The sequence below is a fragment of the Hevea brasiliensis genome, chromosome 13 (assembly GCF_030052815.1).
Source record: "Hevea brasiliensis isolate MT/VB/25A 57/8 chromosome 13, ASM3005281v1, whole genome shotgun sequence".
NCBI classification, from domain to species: domain Eukaryota; kingdom Viridiplantae; phylum Streptophyta; class Magnoliopsida; order Malpighiales; family Euphorbiaceae; genus Hevea; species Hevea brasiliensis.
Genome location: NC_079505.1, coordinates 12738501 through 12761584, shown reverse-complemented (window position 1 = coordinate 12761584; position 23084 = coordinate 12738501). Strand labels below are relative to the sequence as shown.

The 23084-nt window shown below is 34.9% G+C and overlaps 1 protein-coding gene and 1 pseudogene across 2 annotated transcripts; both read right to left on the bottom strand.

Annotated features, from left to right (window-relative positions):
• Positions 1-841: 841 nt before the first annotated feature.
• LOC131171837 (ERAD-associated E3 ubiquitin-protein ligase component HRD3A-like) lies at positions 842-4345 on the bottom strand (annotated as a pseudogene).
• A 1166-nt stretch (positions 4346-5511) lies between these two features.
• LOC110650143 (structural maintenance of chromosomes protein 3) lies at positions 5512-22622 on the bottom strand. Of its 2 annotated transcripts, none has more exons than XM_021804969.2 (30): positions 22375-22622; positions 21969-22009; positions 21816-21891; positions 20682-20720; positions 20499-20566; positions 20333-20404; positions 19452-19531; positions 19283-19361; positions 19056-19173; positions 18804-18979; positions 18198-18443; positions 17994-18115; positions 16865-17009; positions 15608-15780; positions 15425-15524; positions 14585-14721; positions 14250-14451; positions 13921-14008; positions 13659-13808; positions 12220-12371; positions 11928-12119; positions 11659-11842; positions 11507-11577; positions 10945-11096; positions 10477-10645; positions 10228-10374; positions 7944-8039; positions 7310-7484; positions 6065-6256; positions 5512-5942 (listed from the first exon to the last, which is right to left on the bottom strand). In XM_021804969.2, exons 2-29 carry the CDS (start codon positions 21981-21983, stop codon positions 6066-6068), a joined length of 3615 nt encoding a protein of 1204 aa, XP_021660661.2. In that variant the 5' UTR covers positions 21984-22009; positions 22375-22622; the 3' UTR covers positions 5512-5942; position 6065. The 2 variants fall into 2 exon arrangements, with proteins under 2 accessions (XP_021660661.2, XP_021660660.2); XM_021804968.2 differs by having other exon boundaries at positions 5512-5921.
• Positions 22623-23084: the final 462 nt, after the last annotated feature.

Sequence of the window (23084 nt, the reverse complement as noted above, 5' to 3'; positions counted from 1 at the left end):
TTATACTCATTTCTAATATAAGCTTTATAACTAATTTAATAAAATCATGAGAAGTAAAAATTTAAGTGAACAATCAATACTGATCAACAGATGGACGAAGTCTTTGTTATGATGCTGAGTTATTGATACTTTTTTTTTTTTCTGAAACAGAGTTATTGGTACTTAAATCTATTGCATATGAGTATAATTACAATTCCTCTGGTTGCTTACTTTCTGTTTTTAAGACAAATTGTATATTAGCACCAGCATTATGTTTTTAGGTTGTATATGCACATTAATATTAATTAATATGTTTTATTACTGCATAAAAAGGAATGAAGAACTATTGGGTAAGCATATAAATGACTTAAAATTTGTTATTGTGCCTATGCAGATACCTTTCCTTTTCTCTTGTGAGAAAACCTGATCCTATTATGTCATATGCTGCATCCTTTATCAGTCCATTTTGTAAATGGTTTCAGTGTTGGCAATTCATTTATCAACCCACCATGATCAATTTCTAATTTTTGTTATAATTTTTGTTTCTTCACCACTTGTTGCCAATTGTTTCTCATAAACTTCTTACCTGTGGCGTCTCTTTCGCTCCAAAATGCACCACACAAACAACAAACGCAGCTCCAATGGTGTCTCCTTCACTCTTCCAATTTCTAATATTATGTTATGAACCTTTCGCTTTCTTCTTAGTTACTAATTTTTTTTTGAAATTAAATTGACCGCTTGCACATCCCTTACTTCCTAATGAGTTGCAACATCTCTTGCTTCCTAATGAGTTGCAATTGGACACCTCATAAGCATCATGCAATAACAATATTGAAAATGAATCACTCCATGAGTGGAAATGTTGCACATGAAAGGTCTGTATAATCTTGTATAATCTTAAAACACATATATATACAATTAACAACAAAAGTGTCGGGAAGAAAATTTTTCCAGCTGAAATAACATATTAAAAGTAAAATGTCTAATGTCCATATACGTACCGATGGGTTAACAACTGGGTGCCATCCCAAGCTCCACACCATTTGACATGTTAAGAAATGGGCGGCACCATTCCGAGCTTCCCATCATTTTAACCTCTTGGGCTTGATCATAATAACGCTGAGCGAGATGGAGATCAAATGGAAGTCCTTGACCATGCTCATGCATGTATCCAAGGTTGAACATGGCTTGTGCATTAGATTGAGATTTGGCATGCATGTATGCCTCTGCAGCTCGTTCGTAGTCCCTCTCCATTCCCTTGAAAAAAAAAAAAAGAAAAAAATCCCTTAAAATTAGAATTGAATGAATGATTCAAATTTTATAGATCAGAGGGTGTGTTGGTGTTGTTTAAGTCAAAGACCTTGGCTAAGTTTAGTTTACTATAAATTTACGACACAAATATGTGAGATCATGCATTTAATAGACAAGTCTCGCCACATATTTTGTGTTATGAATCTATGATAAGTCGGATTTAGGTAAGAAAAAACCAAGAAACATACCTGACCATAATAATAGGCATCACCAATCCGCAAAGCAGCATGTTCATTACCCTGCTTAGAAGCTTGCCACCAAAAAGAAAATGCACGCTGATGCCTTTGTGTATCTGTGCAAAATCCAGATTCTCCCATGCACATGCTATGCTCCTCATATTTGTCAAGAATCCATGCAGCGTTACTCTGGGCAATCTCAGCCCAGTTCAGCCATCCTTGAATACAGTAGGAATGCCTTGCCTACATCACCTTTTAGGTATGATTCCAGTGCCCATCTAGACAAGGTACTCCATGGACCCTGTTGCGCAACCAATTTATATAATGCAGTAGCCTGGAATGAAGAAAAGATCAGTTGTAAATAGATGACTCATACATACTAATACCACCCGCAACATTTGCTGGAAGATGCATTCTTAAAATATAAACATAATTAATTTACCCATTCCCATTTTTTACTTGACATTATGATGTAGAACCATATTATTAGGAACCTGAAGGTCCTAAACAGCCACTTACCTAGACAATAGAGCTAAGATGTATGATGCAGAACTACCAGACATTTAGGATCTGATTACCATAAGTCAAATTCAAACATATCCAAAAACTGAGAAAAACTACATACAGTTTTCAGAAATTTAACATGCACGACTACTAGCCAATCATAATAGAAACTTATGTTTAAACACTGAAATCATGTATCAAGAAAGAATCCAATCCATGACTATCAGCATATCCAGTCCCATCAAATACCATCTTCAAAGCACACAATCATCTTATCGGAATAGTAATGGCAAAATTTTAGATTATGCATTAAATCTCTATCAATACTTCTGTAACTTTGCTATATAAATATATATGTGCGTGTGTGTGTGTGTGTGTGTGTGTAATGGAGTTGGAGTAATTGATTTGGAATGCTTGGGGCCTGCTGTCCTCTCCCTCCTCGTTCTCTCTTCTACTTCTTTCCCTCTGCTGCTACTACCTTTTCCTCTGCTGCTCAGTACCTTGGGTACTGTTCACATATGCAACAATCTCCTACCAGTTTAATGAGGTCAACCTTTCGTTTGTTGCATTTATTGGTCATAAGGATATAAGCTTATAAACAGGAAGCAAAGGTGAAGGATAAGCAACTGGATTTACCATAATGAGATCCTTCTTAAGTCCCACACCCATATGGAACATCTTTGCTAGTTGGTAAAATGCCTTTGGTTGACCTGCATTAGCAGCCTCTATAAAATATTTGCACGCCAGCTTTACATCTCTCTTTACCCCAATCCCTTTAAGATACATTACTCCGAGATTGTAGCGCCCAGCAGCCTCTTCATTGTCAGCAGCTTTCTCAAAGTATTCTTTTGCCTGTAATTGAAGGAATTGATTTGCGCGTTATCAGATATTAACCATTAATAAAAGGCCAAAATGTAACAGTATATATTGGAAACAACCCAAAAAGCATCCACAACATGCACCTAGCTTTAATAAGCTCACAATGAGATAACACAATGGCAACAATAACATGTAAAGCTATAGTCATATATGTGCCCAAAAAAAAAAAAAAAAAGCAAGCTTACTTTGGTATAGTTCATTTCCACTCCATAACCTTTCACAAACAAATACCCCATGCCATTATAAGCTGAGTAAAGTTGCTGCTCTGATGCAAGTTTAAAGCAGCCAATTGCTTTAGTATAGTTCCTTTCAACTCCAGCTCCTCTTGCATATATCTCACCAAGGAGTTCCATTGACCTGGGCTCCCCCTTCTTCACAGCCTCTGAGAACCATGATAATGCCTTTGCCTGATCACGCCTCAATCCTCTCAATCCAAAGTAGTAAAATTGCCCAATTTTGTACATGGCTTCAGCATTGCCCTTTTGGGCCTGATATTCCAAAATCTGGAAGTCTTCATCCTCCTCCCCTCGCGACTTCCTCAGAGCCTCCTTGTTCTCCTCAGCTCCATTGTGAATTCTAACCGGTTCAATCACAGGTGAATCCTTTGAGATCCAAAAACTTTTCACAGCTACTTCAGCTAACTCAGCATACAAATTAACGGCTTTATCGTACATCTGAAACAAAGCAATAAAATAAAAAGAATAACAGCATGCATAACCACAATATTCCATGAAGAACTAAGCTTGATTAAGCGAGTTTGGGTACTATCAAACCTAGTTAAATTGCTCAATCTATTTAGAGAGTTAACTGAAGGGACTACTCACATCTTGTCGTGAATAAGTGTATGCTAGAAACATCTTGGACTGCAAATTACCTCCTTCAGCCGCAAAATAATGATAGAGAACCGCCTTGTCCTCATTCCGCTCCCTCATCTGTCCTAGCCCATACAGAAACCCCAACCCTGACTGAGCGTGCGGATTCCCAGTCACAGCTGCCGCCTCGATCTCCACCGCAGCCTCCTGCATCATCCTCACCTCCCCACGGCTCACCGCCCACAACATCTTCTTAACAGCGGAGTAATACTCCGCCATCACCGGGTCCTCCGTGGTATCAAGAACAGAGGAATCAGGCTCAAAGATAGCGCACCAAGAGCCAGGGTCAAGCTCGTTGTCGGGCTTGAAATCAGAGTAGCCGAATTCGTCCCACTCCAGCGGAGAGTCAGGAGAGGAGTATGCGTCGGAGATGAGATCATCTTTAAGGTCGCCTTGGGAAAGAACAAGAACGAGAGAGCGAACGAGGAGAGAAAGAATGAGGAGGGAGAGAGTTAAACGAAACATCTTGTTGCCCTGGATGAAGCAGAAAGATCAGTGGCTGTGTTATTACTTGATTTGAAATGTTGTTAACTGACCTTGCACGTTGGTTTGACTTTGGTTTTTCCACTATTTCTTTGACTTTTGTTGTGCGATTGGTGTTTCTTGACAATATGTTAGTTAGGTCCCATGGATGAGTCATCCCGCAAAGACTGAATGAAGCTAATAAGGACGGAGAAACTTTTCAAAACAGGGAATTCAGACAAAAATTTTATGGAACAGCTGGCTAGACCTTGTATCGACAGGGAGCAACGTTGCCGGTTGGTGGTTAGACTGGCAAAGAGCAGCCAACTCTTACTTCAATAGATTTTTTCTATCCAGCTAGTAATACCGCCTATTAAATAATATGTGAGTCCTAATATTTATATCTTAGTTCTATATTAAGAATTTTTCTTCATTAATCATTATAACGAACAAGAGTTGAAAGCCTTGATTTGAGATATAAGTTTCTCTTTAGTCACCTATCGTTTATTGAAAAGGTTTAATTTAATTTATTTTTAATTTTTTTTATCTAATTTAATTTAAAAATTTTAACTTAAATTTAATTTAACTTAAAAATTAAAAAATAAATAAGAAATTAAATTTCTTAATTTTTATAATTTAAATTAAAAAATTAAGAAATTGAATATTTTAATTTTTTATTTAAATAAAACACTAAAAAGAATTTAACTCATAAATTTTAATTTCTAAGCTAAATTAAATTTAAATTAAAAACTTATGGATCAATTTAGATAAAAAAATTGAAAATAAACTAAATTAATAACTACATTGTTAAATTAAATATTTTTCTCCTTACTTGATTTTATAATTTTTTTTAATTCCCTATTTTGAAAAAATCCTCAATAAGTGTTCACGTCAAAAACCCACCTACAGACTACACTAGCGTAGGAATCTTTAAGGACATGAGAGGAATTGATGCGCTAAATTTTTTTTTTTTTTTTTGATAGAATTGATAATAATATACATGTACAAATTCACATGGACCACAAACTCTGCACACAACATGCAAACAGGGGATCACAATTATTAAATAGGACAGTTACACAAACCACTTTTTCGACTACAATTAACAGACAAAGAAGCCACGGATAAACCCCAATTCGAGGGAATGCCAAATTGAAAGTCAAGGCAACCAAATGAACCAAAACTTTTTTTAAACAAATCGAGCGTTAAGCATTAGACCTAGAAAACCCATAAATAAACAAATAAATATATTAATTAGTAGCTATTAAAAATTATTTTTACGTTAAATTTAACATAGTTTAATTGAACACATTTGACCAATCAACAAGTGTCAAGAAAATAAACTTTACAGGTGAAATTAAATAGAAGTAAAATGCCTAATGTCCATGTTTGTCCTGATGGTTTAAGAAATGGTGCCATACCAAGCTCCCCATCAAATTCAACAGCCACTACAAGCATTTCAACTAGTAATTTGCCAAGGCTCATGGTGAACATGGAAAAGAAATTTACAGGAATAAATCAGAAATAAGAGTATAATACAAATTAACCTAATTACTGTTTTACACCCCTACACAGTTTTGCAGTTCCACCAAACATAACACCCTACAAAATCCACGTTTCTGTATAAAGATAAGTCTTTGGACTGATGAAGATAATACTTTACATGGTAAGCGCAAAAGACTATATTTACAGCAGAACCTCAGATTGATAACTTCATTAATCCCAGATAGGACTTGAGCTGCACCCACAAAAAGATGAACTAGTACAAGTATTAATGGAGGAGTAGCTGTCATCTTCATTGAAGTTCATGAATTACATTTAGTAATTATGTTTTATTACAAGAAAAGCCAAAAAAAAAAAATGCTAATTTAAGGTTCTGACCTTAATCTGCGTTGTGAGATTGATCATGCTCAATAAAGTCTAATGCATCTTCCTTGGAGACAACATTGACACGGCTCACCCTGTTCTTATGTGTGACCCCATATATCTTATCTGCAACTTTCACAAGCTCCGATCGGAATGTTGTTGTTATAAATTGTGTATTTGCCATGTCAGCCAGACGACGAATCATATCTAGCAAACAAATGGTCAAGGATGTCCCACCCACATGATACCTCAGATGAACACAAATTCAAAATGCTTTAAAAATGCATGCACAACTACAAACCAACAGTAGTATTCCTATCATCAGTACAGGTGCGAGTCAATATTTTGCCACATAAAAAGATCAGCATGCTCTGAGAAAGCAAGGACAGACCTACTGTCATTGAGAAGTTATCCTCATAACAAATGAACAAATCCAGCTTCACTTGAACAGGTTGCCCGTAGGAAGAGACAAAACCCTTCACATAGATGATTTTTTTAGTTTCTTTCTGAAAACATTTTCTGATTTTACGATTTTCACATAATTCAAAGGGAAATCAAGAATTATACACCAGAGAACATTTTGGTAACAGTTGAAGAGTTAAAGGACACCAAGAGGATACCCTGAAAATGGGCTATGTCATTCCATGAGGCATGAGGAATGGAGAATGTATGAGGAAAGAAAAAGTGTACAAAGATCGAAAAGAGTGCTTTCCCCCATTTCCCAAAATAATAAAAAGGGTTAACTAAACAATTATCAGATATCATTCAAGCAACAGTGATTTCACAATGACTTCTGTTAAGGGATGATTCTCAACCACCTAAACCAATGATGATTAGTAGGAACAAATATCAAGAAAACTTGCAATCAACTAGCCATGACATTTAAACATATCTTAATTCCAATAAAGATTTCAACATGAAGCTGACTGCTGATATTAGTGAGGTGATAACTTAGTGTTCCATAGATTTCTCCTCGTACTGAAGTGAAGCTACATGAGCTATAGTACAAATCTCCCTATTCATGATCACGAGTAAAAAAACTCCCTGGGCATAGGTTAATGCAGCTACAGACAAATAGAGTTCATGAAAGGAAAATAGATTTTAACAGGTATACATTTAGCTGCATAAAAGTTTGAGCCAACAGATAAAAACAATGGGGAAGAAGATCAACTCCCCACTTGCCTTAAACTCATTGCCAAAAAAGCACAGAGAGAACAAATAGAAGAAGGGTAAAATCAATAAAAACTTAAAATTGGATACTTCCAACAGCAGTTCTGTACTGGGGGTCCAAGGCTGCATCTATCTCATCAAATAGATAAAAAGGGGCAGGATCACATCGTTGTATGGCAAAGATCAATGTCAGGGCAACAACAGTTTTCTGACCCCCTGACAATTGCTTCATAGATTGTGTCTCTCCTTGCCCTGTAAAGGAAACCTAAACAGCAAACAACAATTTTAAGTGCAAAATACTTAAATTACAACTTGCACATGTCCTAAAGTACTGAATATGCCATGGAAATTTTGCACTGTCTTATGCTTGCCCATTAACTAAAAGAAAAGGGAAAAATGCTGAATGAAAAATAAGATATAGAAGAATTTCATAGAGAACATCTAATTCAAACAAGTAATAACGCATGCAAAATTTAAAAATAAAAATAAAAAGGTGCACCAACCAGCATTTACCATGCACGCATAATAATTTAGCCACCTTTAACTTTTTTCTTGAATCCATTATTATGGAACATTTTTTTTCCAATTGGAATATCCTAGTATATCAGATTAAAAAAAGCATGATGAAACCACCTGATCTTCAAATCAAGAGTGGTAATTTTCAAGAGGAAATAAATCTATCTCCAATAAAAAGTAGTAAATTAATAAGAAAATAAATACATGCCTTTACTTTCACGCCAATGTATTTCTCAACTCTCCCTTCCAAATCTGCTTCACTAGGACCATCATCATCATAGTCATCATCACCTTGATCACCATCCTGCAGAAATGCAATTGAATTAATAGCATCCTTTTCAAATTAAGAACATATATCACAAATGTAAGACATCTCACTTTCTAATGTACAATCAATTTGTTCAAAGGTTGAAAAAGCTCAAGAATAATGCCAATTGAATTTGGACATCAGTCAAAAAAAAGGGAACCATAGTAGCCTTGAGATAAAATATCAAGGAAAACAAATGTTTATGAACATTAACACATAAATTAGGATATTTCTTAAAGAAAATTTGAAAAAACCAACATAGCTAAGGATATAACATATAAGAAAGTGATAAAGTAAATTGAGAACCAACTAAATGAATTTTGTGGTGTTTTTTTACATCGGTTTAATCAATACTTGGGAAGAACATACACATCAGCAGGCTACTATTGTTATTCTCATACAAGAGGAAGAAAGGTAATGCTTAGAAGAAATTTTGTTGGAAAAAAATTAAGATCAATTAGGGCGAACCCTTTCCCAAAAAACTGATGCAACAAATGAACCAGGATTACTTCAAAGGGTAAATTATAGGATGACCCTTGAGGTTTGGCAAAAACCATCGGATGGTCCTTGTTGTTTGAAAATGTAACAATTTAATTGCTTAGGTATGATTTCTTTAACAATAACACCCATCCAAAAATTTGAGACATTAGCCAAAGAAAAAATAATTAAAAAAAATAAAATCATAAGTTCAAAAACGTCCCTGTTGACCATGGTTGCCTACTTGAAAATAATTAAGAAAAGATTTTTTTTTTTTTTTAAAAAGGAGAGTTTCAGGGGGCTCGTGAGTCGAGATAAAGCAGAGGAGATTTTTTTCTTCTCCAGCCAGCATCAAGTGAAGTAACTCCAATGCTCTTGCTAGCACCGCCCGACCACTCCCCCCTTCCCCTCCCCCCCCCCCACCCCCCACAAAAAAAAAAAAAAAAACATGGTAATTGCAAGGCCCCCTCTTTTGCAGTTGTGGCGACTGTGAGGTTTGAATTTTTGGTTGCAAATCAAGCAAGGTTGAATATACCATGGATGTGGCGGAACAGAAATTCATGGGATTAGACGAACAGGTATGGTTGAGACAGGCTGAAGCGAAACCCAGAACTTAACATTTCTTAATTCCCAACCATGGCTATGAAATTTATTGATTTCCATCTTTAAAGAGTGCATGAAGGGGGGAGGGAGAAAGAGAAAAACCAAGAGAGAGAGAGAGGGAGAGGAAGGGAAGGACAGAGAGAGAGAAGAAGCAGAAAGGCGTGTGGTGGGTGGGGAGGAGGGTGCAAGAGAGAAAAGGAAGATAGAAAGATTAATTTACTGAGGTTATTTGGTCTTGTCACATCTCACTAAGCTTATTTAAGTTGTACTTTGGGGGTTTAGGACAATTATGTTGAGTTGTACATTATAGTCTATTTCAATTTTCTTTCGGCAGCAGGCCTATAGGATTCATGGTTTTGCTCGATGGGTCTTATTATCTGCTCCCTCCTTCCATTTGTCGTTTTTTAAAAGTTATTTTGTCCAAAATTAACTGTCGTTTTGAGAAGATCAAGGAGCACTAATTAATTATTTTCAATTTTACCCTTATCTCTACTAAAAACATTAACTACTTTTACAATTTCCTAAAACCTATCTTATCACCTCCCTCTCTCTATCTCTCTCTTAATTAAGAGAGATAAAGAGTAATGTAGTCAAATCAAGGAGTATTTTATTATAATTTAGGTGATTTAATTACTTTCTTAATCATGGTGTAAAAACCTTAAACGATAGATAAAGTTAGACAGAGGGTTACAATATTAATCATAAAGAAACTGGTTAGAAAGCTTTCCTAAGAAGTTTAGTTGTTTCACAAGTTAGTCATTCTGTTAAGGGCATAGCAGTGAAAATAAATGAACAATATGTTTTCAAAGCCACATGAGAATCTGAACCTTATAGAATATGACATATACTAGCGTGATGCAAAAATATGATATATACTAGTTTGATGCAAAAAATTTTCCTTTTTTAATCAAGTAGATGGTATTTATTTCTATACAAGCAATGCAATCTCAAGACAAGTGAAATAAATAAATAGTCATCAAATTTTGTGAACAACCTAAGATTGAGAGCCAACAATTCCAGATCAGCCAGCAAAATTGTAAAGGCAATGAAACATTAATTAGAGATGCAAGAACAGATATAAGTTAAAAAGTTTAATTAGTAAAACCTTTTTCTTCATCATAACTAGATGACCATGGCCACCTTGCACAAGTTCAGAGAATACTTCTCGAAAATGCCGAGCAACACCTTTAAAAGTACGCTCTATAGATTCATCCTTCCTTTGATCCAAAACAGATATAAGTTCTCTAATTTTCTGCAATGATGCATTAAAGACGAGACAACTGAAATAGTAAGCACGTGTTACATACGGTAAATGCAACATGAAAGATTGAAGCAATAGACGTCATAGTAATACCTCATCACCTGCATCAAGTTCAGCTTGCCTTTTCTGAAGTTCTTCTCGTTGCTCAGTGAAGTTTACATACTGATCTAGTGCCTTTTTGTTGACGTGGCTAAACTGTTGCAGTTGTTCATTGCACCTATGAAGCATTTTATGCAACTCTTTGATGCTCTTCCGCTTATATCTATCATACGCATTGTTAAGAACATATCAGCAACCATGAATACACAGGCCACATTATGCAAACTTGATTGAATTCCTTGTGTTGAGGGAAACTATTAACCACACCAACACACTCCAAGATGTCAAAATTATTTTCTTCTTTTGGCAAGTAGAATGAGCATAATTAAATCAATCAAAATGTTTGATTTTAAAAGATAACTAGCCCACATCCATGTGTAACACACTGAAGACATTCAGAATGAACATTTATGACAAAAATGAAATAATAAAGAAAAATCAAAGTTCAGATGGAAGTTATACGTTTCAAAAGCATCCGATGACAGGGGGCCCAATTCCCTAATTTTGTTAGAAAACTCCTCTTGTTTGGCCTGAAGAGCATTCCTCTTACTCAATAACTGCTCTAATTCTTTTGCTTCATCCTGAAGTGTTCTCTCATAGTTGTCTTCCAAAGCCTAGAGAATGAAAAGAAAAAAGGTTACAGATTTAGCTGCAAAAATACTAAAGACCAACTGTGTATGGGAGTGTGAAAAAATTTGTTTTTTTGTTGTGGCCCCGGTGGGGCAGGGGGGAGGGGAGGGGGAGGAGGAAGAGGAGATCTCTCATTTTCTCTTGTTTGGGAGATCCCATTTCAGGGGCGAAAATCATGGAAATGACTAATTTGTCATTATTAACTTTTTTATTGAAAAAAGAAAGGGGCAATATATTATTTTAAATTAGTAAAAAAAATTCTCTCATTTCTCTCCCTCCCCCCCCCCACCCCCGCCAAAACACACAAAAAAAAAAAAGGAAAAAAAATTCTTTCCATTTTTTTTTTCTTTTCTCCCAAATGTAGTGCAAGAGCCAAACTATAAGAGAGACTCACCTTTAATTTTATCTTTTCATCTTTGATCTTTTTGAGTTGCTTGGTTATTTCATCTATACTGCCAGAAACTCCTGAAGTAATAACCTCAGTCAACACATAGACCTTATTTTTAAGCTTCAAAATTTAATTTATAGAATTAATGTGGAACTCACTTTTCATTTCCTGTGTCGTAACTTCAACCAATGATTTAGCATCTGTCAATTCCTGCCTCTTCAAATCAGCTTCACCATACAATAAATCAGTCTCTGCAGATGATATTATGGCTTCCAACTCTTGCTTTCGCCTTTTCAAATTAGTTGTAAGATTAGTCTCTAGCTCTGCTTTTCTTGTTTCAGTCTATGAAATGGAAATGTACATTCCATGAGAATGTAAACCCAAAAAATAACACTATGATAACAATGAAAAGGTTAGGTTTTCCAACCTCAATGCGATCTGTTCTGCAGGCAATATGCTTCTCTTTGAGATCTGCTATTTCAGGGTTCAGTCGCGATAGAAGATCTTTTTCTTCCGGTGATAAGTGATCAATGAGCTCTGTTCCCATCTCAGCTTGTTTCATGGCCATACTGCCTTTAAGTTGATCTATTTGAGTTCGGACATCTGCAAGTGACTTTCCCTAACAGATGATATAAAAATTAAACTACTAACTACACTGACAAGAAAACTACAAGGACTATTGCCCTTGTCACAGAGAGCATTTCAAGGTATGAAAGTACCTTCTTTTCAAGGGCTTTTGAAATAAATTGTTTCTGCTTATTAGCATTAGCAATATCCTGCTTTAGCTGTTCCAACTCTGATCTGTCATGAGATCGCTTGGCATCAATTTTCTGCTGCTCAGTTACGCGTTCAGTAATTTTCTGATCTATATGTGAGAATTATTAAGTGAAAGCAAAATACAGATGCATTAATGGAAATAGCATCAAGCAGGACACATATCAACATTGTCTTTTGTAAGTACTAAAACATCAGCCCAACTGTTCACCCAGATTGTCTGTTTACCCTACACAAGTAAGATAGCCTGAAAAAAACTTGAGAAAAGCAAGATGGCTTTGTCGTAATATTACTATAAGAATTCTAGGCAAAAGCAGTTAAATGAGGATTTAGTCCAAAAAGCCTGATTCTAAAATGAACCAGCACATTGTTTTATTACCTTTTTCTCCCATTTCTAATCTTTACAAAAGATGCATAGGCTTTTCTATCCTAATAGACTAGTTAAAAAAAATGTTTAGTTTCGTAAGGCTTTAGGTTAAAGAAGAGAAATAATCCTGCTACTTGCTACTGCAATAAACGTTTAGAACTGAGGCTGAATATCCTAAAACATTTATAACGTAGCTCAAACAAAAGAAGCTCCAAAGACTTCGAGGTAAGATGGAAGTATCTGGGGAGAAATTCAAAGTTGTGAAAGAAATGAAACATTATGCAAGGACAAGGAAACACCATATTGCCAACTTTCACAATTAACCCTTACCATCTAGATATTGTAACTGATAGCTAAAGGCCTAGAACTATTGCAGTATTGCTATAACGAAAAGGATGAATTACACCAATCAACCCAGCAGCAGTCTTGATCAAACTCCATTTTTGAAAATATATGAAAACAACCCCTAAAATAAATTTGTAGCATAAAAATCTGTCCAGCTATCACTGCAACTAAACAGTACACTATTGCCCATGAACAGGCTATGACAGTTTACTTTTGAGAAAATATTATTTATTATAAATTCATTATGAGTGATTTCAATATGTTTTGCAAAATAGGGATTGCTAGCGTAATTTAAGTATATCTATTTCTATGTGGTAGTCAATGTAATTTAGCCAAAGGAGAAAAACAAATTAACAGTATATAGATGAAAAATAAGTGCAAAATAGCATGCATCCATGCATTAAAATTTGGCACACACGCAAAACAATCTGGTATAATTCCTGTTTCTCAAGTTTTTCATATTTGCAATTTCTGCAAATTTTATGCAAACAAAAACTATTAATTAATTTAAATAATGCATCAGAATCCATCAAAACTAAATGCTAATGGAAAATGGTTGCAAGTACACATTTGCATGTAGCAACCATCCAAAAACAAAACAAAAATGCCACTGAAAAGATAATATGAAAGCATCATTCAAAAGGAAACAATAAAGAACCAGAAAAAGGATATCTTGTAGCATAGATCTAACTTTTTCCAATTCTTCTTCCTTCAGGTTGATAGATTTTGTATTCTGCATAATTATATTCATGAACTTCAATTTTGAACGTCGATGGTCATAAAAACCCCCCGTCATACCGCCTTTCTTGCTTACTTGATCACCTGATGAATGTTGATTTGTTAAGATATTGCACTTGATCACAGACAGCAGGGTCTCCATGAAAAAAAAAAAAAAAAAAAAAAACACGCACACACACACACAGAAGAAGCAAACCTTCTAAAGTTATACAGTCCAGATTATCAGTTCGAGCAACTCTAGTGGCAACATCCAAATCTCGGCAAATCACAGTTCTAGCAAATACCTGGAAGAAGAATTAGAAGCAGTAATAATATAAGCAAGGCAATGTATCCTGCAACACTTAGCATATGAAAATTTCCTATTAGAATGACATTGAAAAATAGTCTCCTCGAATAAAATCAGCACTGCAACTAACAATTTTTAGCTATCCGTAGCCCAAGATACTTGCACTAATAGAACTTCTATCAATATTTCCAGAACGAGTCCAACATTGTTTCAATTACAAGACCAGAAAAGAAACTAACCTGGGCAAATGCAGGGGTGAAATTAGGAGAGAACTTCAATTTCTTTAGCAAAGGTATCACATCAGAACTTTGCGGATAAGTTACACGTGGCGCTTTTACCCTGTTCAGTGGTATGAAAGTAACACGCCCACCTTTTGATGAATTAAGGTGTCTAATTATCTGGGTTGATATTTCATCATTCTCAACCACCACATGAAATAAGCTGTGCAGAAATCAGAAGTTATCAAAAAACAGTATCCCAAGAAAGGATGAATAGCAAAAGCTTAAGATGTCTAGTCACAGGTCAACCAGATAATTGATACAGATAATGATAGAATAAAATAAACTTTGCTTACCTGTTTCCAGCAGTGACTTCAACAGCAGTGAAAAATTTTTCATCACAATCAAGCAACTCAATAATTGGACCAAATACTCCATTGATCTTATAGTCTCTACATATCCGCCGAATAGAATTTAGCCCTCTTCTTACATCCTGATAATATGGAACAAGAAATGGAAAAGAAACCCCAAAAAAAGGGCATAAATATTAAATAGTATGAAAGAATAAATAAATAAATTTTTCCAAGACCAAACCTCAGCTATTGGATCTGGTGTGTGCCCAGCCATTAAACATAGTTAAAGAAACCAACCAATTGTGGGTCCTAAATCTTCTAGCTGTTAAATCTACCATAAACAATGCTTGCTTATTAAAACAAGCATATTTTTTGTTTCACATAAGTTAAATGGCATTTGATTGCTCAAACTCAGGTGGGCATAAAGATACCAAGCCAAGTTAGTCCCTGTACAGACTCACTTCTCAAATAAAGTCCTCCCCCACCCCCACCCCCCCCCCCCCCAAAAAACCAAAAAAAAACACGCACCTATGCATATCAAATGAGCCTTAAGCAAGTAAGTCCATTCAAGCAAACTCTTGGGTGGGTTGGGCCTGCTTGGGCTTGTTGTTTCAGAAACAAGCCTCTGAATAACGCTTAAGCCTAATTCGAGACACGATAAACAATAGTAAATAAGCTATTGAGATGTTTGTGGAGTGTGAAAAGTTCTGCTCATCTGCAGTCCCATGCATAATAATGGACCCACTAGCTCAGCAGACAGCAAAAGTATCATAAGATCCAAATTGTTTGAATAATTGAGTTCATAGAATCAGAAGTCATACAAATCCAGAAAACAAAACTTACACCAGGAGTTGCATGATCAAGGCTCTTCTCTGCCTTCTCAACTTCTGCTCTCAGTTTATCAATTTCAGCAATAAGTGCACTTTCTTTTCCCCACAATGACCTGCATAAATAAACAATTTAGACATAACTAGACAATTTCAATAAAACTGGTGAAAAAAAAATTAAAAAGGAAAAAAAACATACTTCCGCTCATCCTGCAGCTTGTCTCTCTGTGCTTTATGATTATTAAACCCTTCACGAGACTCTGAAACAAGAGATTCTAAAGAAGCAATTTCAGCTTTACGATTCTCAATGTAGGCATCTCGCTCTTTCAAGTCCCCATTAAGCTTACAAATTTCATCCTCAAGTTTTTGCTCCTATAGCATGTGCAAGTATTGAAAACATAGGAACCAGCAACGTCATGGCACTGGGACTTGAAGCAATAGTGCAATACAGCTAGAAGCTTAATATCATAACTAACCAACCAATTGTGTTTATCAAGTTCTGATAAATCAAACAAGGAAACAAAAACTACACTGACAATACACATTCTAAGGTAGCCTATACTCAAATTAATTGCGCAAGTCAATCACTTAACAATATGGACCCAAGGGCTGATGGCCTGATGCCCATACAAACCAGAGATCAGATCAAGAAAAAATGAATGTAAACAGACAGAAACCTCTGAAAGAAAAATTAAGGGAAAAAAAAAAACAAAAAGATGGCATTAACACTTTTTGTAAATACTGTATGCATGGCTTAGTTTGGACTAAAGGACAGGCGCTTCCATGCCAAAATAAGTATTGATCTCACCAGGATATGGTATATTCCAACTGTTGTATCTAGGGGTGGCCAAAGTGCCGGTCCAGGCCAAAACGGGCAGTTCCAGCTCAGGGTTCAAGTGGACCGGAACAGAAACCCCAGGGTTCCCCTCGGTTTCGGTTCGAATTCAATTCCAGTTCGATCAAACCAAAATTGAAAATATTTCAATTCTTTTAATATTTTTTAAATGGAAAAAATCTAATTTTGAACCAAACCAAACCAGAGGGCTCCTTTCTGGGCCAAGGCCAGTTTTGGTCAAAACAGTTTTGACCAATTTCGGTTCTGAGTTGGACTGCTCCAGTTCCAAACCGGCCCTTGGCCAGGTCTATTTGTATCCTAGGTCAACTCAATCTCAAAACATTAAGCAGAACATTCTCTTGAGGATTGTGCAGGATTACATGCCTCTTTTTTCCTCATGTGTGCATGTATGCATGTGCAAGAGATAGGGAGAAATAAAGAAACCTTGATCAACGAATCATCAGGTAGAGAGACCTTAATATAGTGCTCTTCTGAATATAATTGGCCAGGAAACATAATAGTAAGCCCTAGTATGCTATTTGCAAGGCATATTCAGACAACACAAGCATTAACATCTTTAATAACAGTTGAGCCCCAGATGAAACAAATGCAAACAATAACCTGAGCCAAATTTGAAGAAAGAACACGTTGCAGATCATCAATTTCCTTTTGAAGCCATTTATCACGAGCGGCTTTGCTGGAGAATTGGGTGGCACGACCCTGTTTTTGATAAAGAATGCTAAGCTGCTTTTCACGCTCCATTATTCTGCAAGTCACCAAAAACATTGATGCCAAGAAAAGTAACACGAATAGCAGGAACTATTCTTAAATGGCAGTATAAACTACATTATTATAGGATGGAAACAAAACCTAATTCACATGTACAGACCAAAGCAAAAGGTTTCCACAGCAGCATCAAACAATTGGAAAGAAAACAACACACTTTAGGAAGCAAAAAAAAAAATTCAAAAAAAAAGGAAAATGGAAAAGAAAAGAGAAGAGAAATTTGCACTGACTTTACCAACAACATAAAAAGAACTTCCACCTGACTTCCCATCTTGATGCAGTTAATAATAAGTTCAAAGAATAACAAGATTAAAATCTCAAGAAACTTAGAATTATGGTCCAGATTGAATGAAGGGTTTGTTTAAAATATTAAAAAAAAAAATCCATCCTGAATTGTTTTCTTGGTTCAGTTCGGTTATTTTCATTTGAAAAAAAAAAAGACCAACTTTCCAATTTAGAATCCCTTTTTTTTTTATTTTATGGCTATTATGTAATATAATGTTTAATTTATGGAATTTATAGTAGGCCCAAAGAATAAAAATATAAAAAATAAAAAAGCCCAACAAATAGGTCCATACTGATAAACCAAACTAAAAATTTTCGGTTTGGTTAGGCTCAACCCCTACTACAGTTTGGTTCAGTTATTATTATTTAGTGCTTCAGTTTTTTTATTATTTCAGTTCGGTTCGGAACCGAACCAAATGATTACGTACCCCTACTTGCAAGCTATCTCATATACCAAGTGATTTAAGGCCTCATACAAATTCCAATAATTTGACAGAATCATGGGTCATCCTGAATGCCATCAAAATCTTTTGCATATTTGCTTAAAGTGTCCAGTTCTAGTCTCAAGACTCAAACCATGCTCTGAAGCCAACATTAGAAAACCCCAGACATCTAATATTGAAAGAAAGAACAGCCTCAGTCCATCTAAAACAAGCATACGTAAACTGTTAAGACGTACCCTTTAGTAATATCCTTTTCCTTTATAGCTTGATTCTCATACAATGGACTGATTTTGTCAAGCTCTTCCATTGAATCTTGTATTTCTCTTTGAAGTATATCAAGCTGCTTCATTGCCTCCTCCTGAAAGCATACACATGCATCAAATAAACACAAACATTATACAAGAAACTAATCAATACATTATCATCATCAGGAATAGTACTTTAGCTTGGACATTTCCAGAAATCCTCTCTTGCAGATCCTTTACATCAAGCTCAAGCTCTGTCTGTTTTTTTATTGCTTCAGTTTGTCGCTTCTCCACTAACTCTTTCTCTTTATTCAATCCTTGAACCTCTTTTGTAAGATCTTTAAGCATCTTGTCCAAATCCTTGGACCTTTCATGGGAATCCAACACACTATTATACATCTTAGCTGATGTTTCAGAAACCTTGTTTCGAGCCTCTTCTACCTGAACCAGGAGAGAAATAAAACCTCACTTAAGTATTTTACAAACATATGCTGCTCTCCTATTTAACACTTCCCACTGATCATACAAGGTACAAGTCCTCTTCCCAAACAAAAAGAAAGGAGAAAAGAGAGCAAAATAGAAGAGTTTATACTTCCAAAGAAATCAGTTTGAGAAAATTTATTTTTTCTTCATGTCTGTTAATTATCCACAAATTCTGAACAGCAGATCCTAGTAATTTACCTTTAGGTGGCTAAATACTCAGTGCTCCGAAAAGCAAAATGATGAAACACTTCTACAGACATACAAAAGGCATAAATGGAGAAGCCTTTCTACATGTTCAAGCATCTAACAGATACTGACCTCCTCCAACTTCTGCCGAGCATCATGGAGTTCCTTATCATAAATGGTATATTCTAAAGATTTACGCTGTCTGTCAAGCTGCTGATATTTTCTGAGCTCCTCTTTCTCTTCATCCAGTTCCTTTAGCCTCTCATCCAAGTATTGAACAACTTGAATTATCTGCTTTCTTTTGTTTCCTGTTTGCCAGGAAAAAGTAAACATAAACAAAATGCAAGACGCTGCAGGAAAACAGCTAAATCAATTATGACTTGCCCGTTTCTTGCATAATTTTCAAACTTTCACGGCGTCTCTCCTCATATACTCGAGTTCCACCAATTTCCTTCAGTAAATCCAGGCGCTCTGAGTCTTTCATCAATGTCAATGATGCTATCTATTGAACATAATGTGAGAGAGAAAAAGATCTAAGAAGGTGAAAGAAAAAGAACCCATAAATTTTAAAATTATTAATGACTATAACTGTTTAGATTGAAGCATTATACCTTTCCTTGCTGCACTACATAATATGGATTGGAGCGGGAGAACCCAGCGCTTTCTAGCAGATTCATCACTTCTGTTTTCCTGCAATTATATTATCTTCCGTTATTAAGATATAGCAGCAAATAACATGCACAAAAATAAGGATCTTTTCCAAAAAGAACAGATACTTACGTGATGTGCTTCCCATCCAGAAAATATTCATCCTTTTTCAAACCAATTGTTCTACGCAATCGTACTTCTTCCTTATCAACCTGTTGAGAAGCAAGAAGTATGCTTAAAATATAATAGAAGAATTGACAGATGAAAAGGCACCAAATCTCATAAATATTCCTACTGGGAGAATATCATATGAAAAATAATATGGCTGAACAAAGACCTCTTTTCACATAATCCACTTGATTGATCATAACTGACAATTGAATATGAATATATTCCATAAAACCATAACCACAATTATCACATATGACACCTATATGGGTAAACTGCTATTTCAAGTGCCTATAAACAGTCACAGTCCTGGTTTCTGTTGGTTTAGACTGTGAAGATCTGATGGAAAGTTATAAGAGGGTGCTTGACTTTATTGGTGCATTTAAAGAAAGCATCTGTGGACAGCAAGTCAGCAACCCAGAGAAAGAGATGAACTTATCAGGAAGTGGGTAAAATATTCAAATGAGAACATGGCTATAGAGATTAGGCATTCTTGAATAAGAAAACTAACCAAAGCTTTATTTTGCTTTTGTAAAGGATGGATTAGGGGAAAAAAAATTAAAAGAAGTTACATGACTGCATTTGTTAAGTATTTTAGCCTTTTTTTTTCCTAATTTTCTAACCCAAAAAAAAAAATTTGCGAGGATAGAGGGAAAATAATGGTGTACCATCCCAACTGAAAGAAGCTAATTTGTGTCATTATGACTATAATGACAAATAAACCACATGCCTGCCTTCTAAATGAACTATTGCACATATTGTAGAACATGACTGTTCCACTATCAAAATGAAAAGATCTAAACCCTCATCCACTCCCTCCCGGAAAATGAAAAGCGTGGCCATACCGGAATGCGATTGTCATAATTATCGAACACAATCTCGACAAAAGCAGACAAAACTTGGTGCCCTGCACCTTCCTGTTCAATAATAAAATTTCAGAGGGATAAAACTTATAATGGTGATATCAAAATAAAATAGCATGAAAGTGGAAAACTTTGTAATGACACATACATGGAGTAGTGCATGCCTATCTTCACTACGCAGGTTTTGGAAGAGGTCACTCAGTACAAAACGAATGGCTGCAGAACATACATATTTCAAAGCCAATAATATAAGTTCTCCATCAAATTTTCCTTAATAAACCTATTAGCCAAAAAATAATAAACGAACTATATAAAACAAACATGCACTCACCATGGAAAAAGTTTGTTTTGCCAGACCCATTAGCGCCAACTGCAAAAGCATTTGGACAAATATAAAATTTTAGAGAGTACACAACAAAACTTCCACTCTTAGAAGGACTACTAACTCAATTGTCAAATATATTGATAAACATAAAAAGCAGAACACAAGTAATTTAATCAAGATATTGGACATTAAACGAAAGTGTGAATCTAATATTAAAGTCAGGGACAGTGATAATCCTAAAGGGAAGCCTCTAATGCTACTGCAGTCTTTGTCCATTGGTAAAGGACTCAAGAATAAGACCTCGGGAGAAAAAAATAAATAAATAAGTAAGGCCTTGAATTCTATTTCTGCTGAATGTCGACTATTGTTAAAAATTAAATACATTTGCAATGTGTTTGGTTGGTCCTTTACAAAGGACTTGTCTAAGAGCAAGTTTGGCGTTGTTTTTGCTAATAGCAATAGCAAATTTTAGACAACATGTTAGAAGCAATCTCTTTGGTAACAGAACAAATTTTAAAAATTTGCTTTTCAAATGCCAAAGGCTGATTCTGGAAAAAGTTAAAATTTGAAACTTTGGCCAATAGCTATTCATTCTCTAACTCAAATTCTTGTATGTACATTTGATGGCTATGACATGCTCTAAATTTAGTTTGACATTTGTTCAACTGTATAATTTATTTTGAAGTATATCTCATACTGTATACCTAGTAATCCTCCTATCTCTCAAAGATATATATATATATATATATATATATATATATACATATAGAGTGAGAGAGAGAGAGGGAGAGCAAGGATCTATATTTGTTATACTTCAATGTTGCATTAATTTTTAGGCAGTATACGCCAACCCAGGCCTTTGCAAGATTAAATTTTCTGAAAATCTTTGTTTCTAATATCTATAAGTCAATGATTATAACTAGCTGTAAATAAAACTAACTTTGAATCAGATAATAAATGATAATTCAGCAGTGAATCTAACAAATGATAATGCAGAAATTTAACAGTAAAGTTGTTCTTGGATTATAGTAACAGATTATTTAACAAAGTAGACAGGTCTTAATTCCTCATTCCTCATTCGTCAATCCATATAATCCATAATCTACATATAAAAGGATTTGAAAGGAAAAACAAACTTACCGACACAATTAATTTTTGGACTGAAAGGCTCAGTAGCAATTTGTTCTCTGTAACTCTTAAAACCCTCAATTATAACCTATATTGGAACACAGAAGTTAGCTTATTACATTAAAAAAAAAAATTCCAAGCAAAAGAAACTTTGCATAGTCTTACCTGCTTTATATGCATGCTGAAATTATTAAATTATCCAGCCTCTACAGAGAATTCAATGAAAAACAGCCATCAATTTCCACTATCCGGATGAAAAATTTAAAAAGGAAATTATAAAAATCCAAAAATAAATCTTCGCAAATAATTAGTCCATGACTTAATTTCCATATAACCAGCGCTTCACAAGTTCTGCGATGCTTCCTAACCACATTCCTTATGAATCTAGCAAATACTAGCATTTGTGAGAAAAGTAAGGGAAATTTGTAGAGAAGAGCAGCAAAATTCGAAATAAAGCAGGGACCAGGTGTATGTGCAGGAATCGCCCAGGTGTTGCAACGCCATGCTACTGAAACAGTAGAATAAGAACACTGGACTAAGAGTAATGTAGAAATTAGAAGCAAAAACTTACTCAAATTGAACATATATGGCGTCGGCGACTGAAAACGGCGATACCAAACAGAAGCAGAAAGGTGTAGGGTTTTGGTGTGCGACTATGGGAGTTGTGTAGAGCTACCGATAGAAAGATCAGAGGAAGGAAAAGCAGTTGGTTAGGGTTAGGGTTTCGGTTTTGCAGTAGTACTCCAGAAAGTGTTTTGAGTAAGAGAGGAGACAGAGGAAAATGAGAGAAAACAAGCGAAAGTGCACTGATAATCTCCCGGAAGGTCGTATTGACTATTAATGCAATGAAGGAAAGGCCAAAACCGGCGTCGTTGGGATGTTCAAATGGAGGTAAAGTTAAAATTTTTGAATCGGGATTTCTAATTTTTTATTTTTTAATTTAAGTATATTAGAAAATAACATAATGATGGAGAATACTTTTAAACTGACATGCACGGTTTCATATGCCGGTAATTTATTTGGATGAATTATTATTTAGTTGTTATATTTTAATAAAATTAATTATTTAATTTTTATATTTTAAAAAATATATTATTTAATTTTTATATTTTATTTTTATTAAATTTTTTAACCCTTTGTTAATTTTTTTATTAGTGGTAATAGTAAAATTTTTATTTAATTTTTTATTTTAATAAAATTAATTAATTAATTTTTATATTTTAAAAAATATATTAATTAATTCATATAATTTGATTTCGATAACTATTTAATTTAATAATT